General features: G+C 41.3%; 1 protein-coding gene across 1 annotated transcript; it reads right to left on the reverse strand.

Moving 5' to 3' along the window:
• Positions 1-453: 453 nt before the first annotated feature.
• Positions 454-7567, reverse strand: mibp (muscle-specific beta 1 integrin binding protein). Its single transcript, XM_063201114.1, has 8 exons — positions 7303-7567; positions 6295-6385; positions 5783-5831; positions 5373-5547; positions 4028-4099; positions 3158-3264; positions 1106-1191; positions 454-826 (listed from the first exon to the last, which is right to left on the reverse strand). The coding sequence occupies exons 1-7, from the start codon at positions 7326-7328 to the stop codon at positions 1106-1108; spliced, it is 606 nt and encodes a 201-aa protein (XP_063057184.1). The 5' UTR covers positions 7329-7567; the 3' UTR covers positions 454-826.
• Positions 7568-8349: the final 782 nt, after the last annotated feature.

Below are 8349 nucleotides of genomic sequence, written 5' to 3' on the forward strand. Positions count from 1 at the left end.
CAAATCAAAGCCTTTGACAACCTGACGCTTTTGTTCTGGCCCTCACACTAAAGCTGCTCCAATAAACCCACAATGAATGAATACCCAGTGATTGGACATGGGGCTCACTGATGTTAAATTTGAGGGGTATATCCTGCTGCATTTGCGGTTAACAAACAGTGGTATGACCATACTGCTGAGGAGTTTTAGAATAAAACTTCAGCCTATTTCTGTGTTCCAATCAATTGGGCCAGGAATGTGCATGTTTACTCTTACGGCTTCTGATATCCTGAGCTCAGAGCTGGAGACTCTGCTGTTGAAGGCCACTGTGCCAGAAAACGACCAAAAATCTAACACTGAGATGTAGATGATGGAGGCAAAAGTAGCCTACTGAAATGAAGATAGATAGCACCAACAGTTTACAATCACTTAAGTTAAAATGACACCTCAGATAAGATACAATTGACAACTGACTTGTTTGTACTCGTCTTTTATTTTAAAACAAACAGAATGTTGTTTTGATGGTTGTGCTGGGTACTCTACACAGTAATGAAAAGCTATGTTGTAGTACGAGTAGTTCTTTCAGACTAGTCAAGTTGTAATGACCTGCATGTATGCACAGATATACCTCCACTTACAAAAACAATACATAATCAAGTAACAAAAATGCAAGTAAATGAAAAACAAAACAAACAAAAAAATCCTAACTTGAGCTCCATTCAAAAAAGGTGATAAATTATAGTCAATTCCTTCAAAATATATACAAAGGTTTGGGTGAGAAAAAAAGAGAAAAATCCCACTGCATTCTATTTACAGCTCTGTACAGGGCAGTGATGTTGAGTTCTTACTGAAAGAAAACAGAAACAAAATCACTGTTACTCAAACAGACATGAGAAATACAACACACTACAGAAAATGGTCCTTGTGTGTGTGTGTGTGTGTGTGTGTGTGTGTGTGTGTGTGTGCATTTATGTATGTTTTGTTTGGTGAAAGCACAATAAAAAATTTATCACAAAAAAAAAGCTCTTCAAATTCAAGACGTATAGTCAAGTCAGCAGTGATAATGATTAAATGATTATGCTTTGAAAAAACAATGGCATTTCTCTACTTTGTCATTTACACGTACCTATAAACAATTTAACAATGTGTTCTGGATGTCTTGAAACACAGCGTTGAAGATCTCATCTTTAGACTTCAAGCCATCCAGGTATTCTAAAAAAAGAAGTCAAAACACAATAAATAAATCAGAAGCACAGAGACTTGGGTGAAGGACTGGCAAAGTCACATTAAAATTGAAAGTCCGCAACACCAAGTTCACGTTTCTTTTTTTAATGAGACGTTTCGGGCAGCATGCCCTTCATCACAGACTTTCATTTTTGAAGACGAATGTCAGGGCTTGACACTGGCACCTGCCAACCGGCCAAATGCTGGTAAAACTTGGCTGTGGCGGGTAACAATTTCTGTGTCACTAGCCAATTTGGCAGGTAGCTTATTCTACTGTATGACGTATCATAATAGCATACAGGGGCTCTAAATTAACACTTGCCAACACGACAAATGCGGGTGAAATTCCATTTTGGCTGGTAGACAAAATCATCCACTAGCCAAATTGGCTGGTAGCGCCCGCCCGACTGAACGTTAAACAGCTGCCCGCACAGATCTGTGTCTGCCGTCTGATGAACGTTAAAACGGCGCCTACATTACCCATGAACATTACGCCTACCGTCGTGATGTAGCCCACACCGATTGGCTGACCGTTAATCACAATAACACAGCCTCACATCCATTGGCTGCGTGTTTGATGCCTGCGCTGGAACTAGTGTTGATACAATATTTTCAATGAGCGAACTAGCGCGGATTATTTCGGTTTTGGACAGGTGAAAAAGAATGTGGCAGTGGTTAAAACAAGGTTATGTGTCGGTGAATGCAAGTAATAGTAGCCGAACTGTAGTGACGGTGAATTTGAGTGGTGGTGGAGTAGCGAAAACGGCTTGAGTGGAGGAACAGGACAGCTGTGTCAAAACAGTGTAAGCGTTGCTGTCAAAAGTCGTCTGATATTTGCGAGGTCCTCGCAACTACAAACAATGGAGTTGTCGTTTCTTAATAACGCCCACGCCATCGCAAAGACCCTGCACGAGTTTGACATGGATGTACGAGTAAGTGAAACAAAAAAACAATAACAAAAAACTAGCGCTATGAGAGTAACAAAGTAAGCTGACTAAGGTCTCTGTGATGTTATTGGATGCCTAGTTGACATAGCATAGCCTATAATTGTCATTCCAAGCGCATGGTAGTAGAGTAAAGCAAGTATTCATCTTGGAGGAACTTAAAAAGGTGTGATGCAGCAACAGCAGCATAAATAAACACACAATGCAGACATCATACTGCACTGTGTAGGCTAGTGTGTGTGTGTGTGTGTGTGTGTGTGTGTGTGTGTGTGTGTGTGTGTTCTCTCCTCCCCTCCTTTCATCTCTTCTCCTCCCCTCCCCTCTCTTCTGTGCATTGTCCATGGTATTTGGCCCACTGTGTGTGAAGTTTAAGTGATGATGTGTAGGGGATATGAGGTTTTGTAGTGTTTGATTGTGTGTGTGTGTGTTTGGCTGGTGTATGTTGAAAGTCTGGTAAGTGTGTGGCGCGTGTTGAAGGCATGCTGTGTTTGTGTGAGTTGTAGGCCTATACTGTATGTGAGGTTCGGGTGATGGTGTGTGAGGTAATAGGCTAGTGTTCGGCTGTCTGTAGAGTATATGGTCCAGTGTAGGTCTGGTATGTGAGAAGCATGTGTGATGTGATTCACTGCTTTCAGAGGAAATTGAATAAAAAAACAATGAAATGTAGGTAATAAAATTATTACTAAATAATTATAGACTAGACAGTGAATTATATTGAGTACATTGTTTATCTGTGTTGAGGACATAGTTTAATAAAATAATTAAAAAGCAACATAATTAACACATGGTTTATTTTGTTGAGATAGAAAAATGGCTAGTTGACCTTCCATTTGGCTAGTAAGAAAAAATATCTACTAGCCAAATTGGCTGGTGGTGGAAAAAAGTTAATTTAGAGCCCTGATAGCATATATTCTGCACGTTGCCCCTTGTGTATCAATTGTTTGTATTTAAGTTCAAGAAAACCACTAGACACAGTGGCCGCCTAAGCCCTGCTGAATGTGCACACTCACCGATGTTAAAGCAGCATTCCTCCATCTCCTTCCTGTGCTTCAGGTACATGGGCCACACGTGGCCGTCAAACAGGCCCGGGGGGTCTGGGACAGTGTACTGCCTCGTACTGTAAACACAATTTTTTTTTTTTAATTCTCATTTCGTAGTCAAGATTCAAAAAAACGTCTAGCTTTTTTTGCCATATTATGAAATTGTCTTTTGATTGAGGGCTTGTGTGTGTGTGTGTGTGTGTGTGTGTCTGGAAGATATACACAGGACAAACATATGTAATATTTAGTGGCTGGGCTCTATGCACATTAAATCATCTTTTGTGATTGGGCTCTTCAACAGAGCTTTTCTTTGCGGTCAATCTTGTTATGTGCATTAATGCATTAAAACAATAAAATACTACAGATTTTGCCTAGCACAACTCTGGAAAATGAGGTAAAGGAGAACTTTCAGCTCCCCACAAAGCAGCAAGACAGATCTCCACAGCTCTGTGTTCCCATTTTACATGTCATTTTCATTTAGGTCAAATACAACTGGTTGCATTCCCCAACTGCTTGAACTCTCTTGGTGCTGCTGTACTCCATATAATGCCTATGAAGTTCATGAACAAGAATCTGGTTCAAGCATGTTGTCTTTGCAGAAAATTGCTGACTAAAATGAAGTTTTTTTGTGCATGTGATACAAACACTTAACTTCAGATGGTGACACGTCTTCTATAACTTTTTGAGCCACACAGGCCAACAAGTATAACCTACTTCCTATGAATTATGCCCAGCTAGACTTAAGAATGTTTTATACTGGGTTATGGCACACATATGTGTGTGTGTGTGGAGTACATGAAAATGTTAAAAATGAAACTTGTGAAAAAAACAAAAACAAACCTTCTTCTCCTTTTGCATTCCTCATATGGGATACTGATGTAGTAAGACTTGTCGAACACATCAACCAAGGGCCTTTGGGGGAGGGGGAGGGGGGGGGGAGAGAGAGAGAGAGAGAGAGAGAGAGAGAAAGAAGCGAGAGAAAGAAGAGAGAGAAAGAAGAGAGGACATCAGTTAAGATGTGTGTAAAACATGAACATTCTGTACAAATACCCCATGACAGAACACTCCCCCAATACAGAGAACGTAACCCCAATTATAACTATAGCTCTCCCCTCATAACAAGGTCATGGGGCGTGAGTGAAGATTATATCTCTTCATTAGAAGGCTGACTAACTAGCCACAATGAACACACAAACATGCTAGTCCAATTAGCAGCCTTCCTTTCTTATCTGCCTTTGCACAGGGCCGCAGTCGGAGCAGTGACCGTCCCACTGCGCTACAGACACCCCCACGTGATGCTGGCCCCTTCCCAAGATCGCACAGTATGTACCCTCCTCAGCTTCATAGAAGCTAATCTCTCTCAGAGTTTGACAGATGTTATGTAATTTTAGTAACAGTGTATATTCACCATAAGCATAAGGTCACTGGTATGGTTATACAATGCATTGACAATCAATATTTATACAATGTAGACACTGCAGGCTAAATGAACAACCTTTTTGGGGGCTTGTTATGCCTTTATTGTGACAGGACAGTTGTAGAGAGATAGAAAATTAGAGGGGAGAGAGACACGTGCAGGGTTCTGCAAATGACCTAGGGCCGGAATCGAACCGGGGTCATTGGTGTAGCAGTCGAGTGCCCAGCTGATTGAGGCACGGCTGGGCCATGAACAACCTCTTCTGACACAATATTTACATCACAATAATGGCAAAGCTCATCTGGATAAATGCATGTAGACGAGTCTTTGCCAAGACAGTGAAGCACATATGTACTTGCAAAGTCACAACCCCCACACATACACAACTGAGCGTGACTAATAGAAGCTAGAGGTGATCTGGAAAGACTTAAAGAAACGGAAAAAAATAAATAATAAATCACCCCACACTGGTCTTCTTTGCTGGTAGTTTGTTGCTACCAGCAAAGAAGACCAGTGTGCAGTGATTTCTCTCCTTTACTTGGATTACTTTTACTGCACATCACCAGCACCTGGACAGTGGCTGTGCACAGGAACTCTACTTTTAGTACTTCATTAAACTAGCTGTACCACTAGATCTACAAAAAAATATGATGCTAAAAGAAGCAGGGGGCCTGATCTGGGAGGACTTGCTGTACTTGTAGTTGTGCCCTACACATACAATTGAAGATGATGCTAAAATAAACAGTGGCCTGGTCTGGGAGGACTTACTTGTAGTTGTAGAGCAGGAAGCCCTCCACAATGAGGATGTGGGTCTGCTGCTCTGGGTCCTCTAGCTCCACAGTAGGGGACAACCCCACGCCGTGAGAGCGGGCAAACTTCACCGGATTCTCCACCCAGCCCTTCACGGTGTTAACCATTGCTTCCATGTCCAAAGCTGTGATGACTACACATACACACAGGGGAGAGCACACAAGCACAATACGGTAGAGTTGTGTTAATGCACAGCAAGTGTGGCTGACCAAATATTGATGGAAAAAACAAACCAAGATGAATAATTTGATGGTGGTTCTAACATTGACAAGTGTTGTGCGTGAAAATAATTAATACCATGAATGTGAAATAGGGCTAGGAACGTGTATGCATGTTTTTTTAAGTCCTACAGTCAAACACGATCTTACCATCCCATTGCCTAAAGCCGTCCGCTCCGACTTCTATTTGATCCGGTGGCTGAAATAACAGTGACCAGTAAAACACTGCGGCAACCTCGGGTTGACCAGCACACCCAATGGCCAGAGGCCTGAGCACATCCTGATCTCATTCTAAACACACATCTCTGTACTAGGCATTGAGAAGCATGCAAAGCAAACAAAGACACTGCACTGAAAAGTGGAAAATCTCATTCACAAAAGGAGAGAGAAAGGAGTGGGAAGTATGGATGGAGGTGAAGGCTTGTTGTGCTTCTAGGTAGGTGTGAATTACGTTGAAAAGGGAGGGAAAACAAAGAGCATTCAAGCAGATTAGGGTTTAAGCTGTGACTAAAGCTCTAGTCACAGCCGAGATGAATGGAAAGCTTGTGTGGCAAGAGGAAAGTCTGGAATGTGTGAAATTCACTATGCTGATCTAGCTGAAACGCGGCCCTGGGCTCATATTCTTAATTCAGTTATCTTGGTCTTTTGGGGACAATACTTACCTTGAAAAAATCATCCTGGTGGATTACACAGCAGTTAGGCAAAAGGTTAACCAGTCTGTTCGTCAACGTGGTTTTACCACCGTTTGTTATCCTGCAAACACACGAAAATAAACCATGCGATTTCTACAAAGAGTTTTAATTCAAAAGAAAGTAGTACATTCTTTACAAGAAACACAGGCCCATCCAATCTGGGAGCGTGGTCAATGAAAATGGCGGGATCATGGTTAGCTTTATTACCCATCTCTGATGGTAAATATGCTGGCAGTCTTGTTTGTTGTGTCAATAAACGGGACAAATATAATGCCAGTAACAATATTTATATTGTTCACACCAGGTCAGCCACAAAATTTGGTAAAAATTAAGTGCAAATTGGACACGGAGGCCAAGGTAATTCGATTGACCCGACCAATTATCATTATCGTAAACATTGGACAAGATAAGTAAACAATATGCCTGTTCTCGCTATCCACATTGTCAATGATGCCTAAAAATGTAATAGAAGAATGCAAATAACCACTTGACTTCAACATTTAACAAATGTGGATAGTGGAACAAGTAGTATGCTTAGCTAATTAGCACAAGGTTATTGACAACATGGCTAGTTCCTTCCTCTTTCCACTTTCAACACGATACCGCGCAATATTTTGAATCTCCCGCTTAAACTTTCAAAACTAGTACCAACATGACGCAGATGAATATCCGCCAACCTGCTAACGCCGAACCTAAAACATAGCCATACACGTAGTTCTTATTAATAAGTTTAATATACAGACAAAACCGGCCATTTGTTTTTAGAACAATTCATAAGCCATCCCTGGGATTTTACACATCAGCCAGGTAGCCTACAGCGGACAGGATCTTGTACACAATCCAGGCACAATGTTTCAAATATCTAGTTACCGTTTTATTTTCCCATCCAGTTAACATTTTACAATATAGAACTGAACATTGAATTGGCTTTCTATGTTTAAGAATACCGGTAGTTAATAATACACAGCCCAAACTTACCCGCCAATTCCTATAATGTATTTCATCCTGGACTCGGTTTGCAGATTTACAACGGTTGTTGTAAAAGAAGAGGTAAGAGACAACTTCTTAAAGAAGACACTGACCAAAATCCCCTCGGAAAGCAAACGCTACCTGACTTTTGTACGTTGAGTAAAAGTAAGGTTATCTAAAATCTTCACGAAGTTCATTGATACCTTTGAGACACCACGAGCTAAATTCCAATGACTGGAAAGCGTCACACACACTCACTGGAATATTTTGCCCCTCGTGGCTGGGCGAGGGCGTGACTCGATTTGAGGAGCCAATCAAGTTGTCCTTACGAGAGTCACAACCAATCATGGTTTAGAGTCCTCTGAGGCGCACTATCTCCTGCCACCCGGCTGGCACCTGTTCTGTGTCCCCCCGTGACAAAGTAATTGCTGAGGGCACAGACGGGGGGGCACGCAATGGGACCTATATGGTGCAGTAAGCACATTGTTTTTATTGTGTCACAGGTCTCTGTGATCAGTTCCACGTAGACATCAAATCAGCTGAACTGCTGTAATGGAGTGCTCATCAACTGTGATGAACACATCATGTGATGGGTGATGGCAAATAGAAATGAAAATAATCTTGGCCAGTATTGTATGGGTATTATTACTATTAGGCCTAACTATTCCAATATTAACATGGACTGTATCCCACACAGGTATCTTTGAATAACATGAACCAACGCTTGGTTTATTTACAATTGTACTGAATTGAACTGGTAGACTTTCTCTCTATCTCTCTCTTTTTTAAATAAGAAGACTCATTCTGCTCTCCGATATTGAATACAAATCTATATGGGCAGTAGTAGTTCAGAGTGTGAAATGATAACACTCCTATGTCCTTATGTCACCGCTTACAAGGGGGCCGCAGCCTTGCTGTGTTTGGAGATATAGCCAAACTATACTGTGTACAGTATGCAACCTTCCTTCTATCTCTATCAGTGCAGCCTCTGCTCCTGACCTTACATAACATGAAAATCATGATTTAATAGATATGATAATAGATTATATAAAACTG

The sequence above is a fragment of the Engraulis encrasicolus genome, chromosome 6, assembly GCF_034702125.1.
Source record: "Engraulis encrasicolus isolate BLACKSEA-1 chromosome 6, IST_EnEncr_1.0, whole genome shotgun sequence".
NCBI lineage: Eukaryota > Metazoa > Chordata > Actinopteri > Clupeiformes > Engraulidae > Engraulis > Engraulis encrasicolus.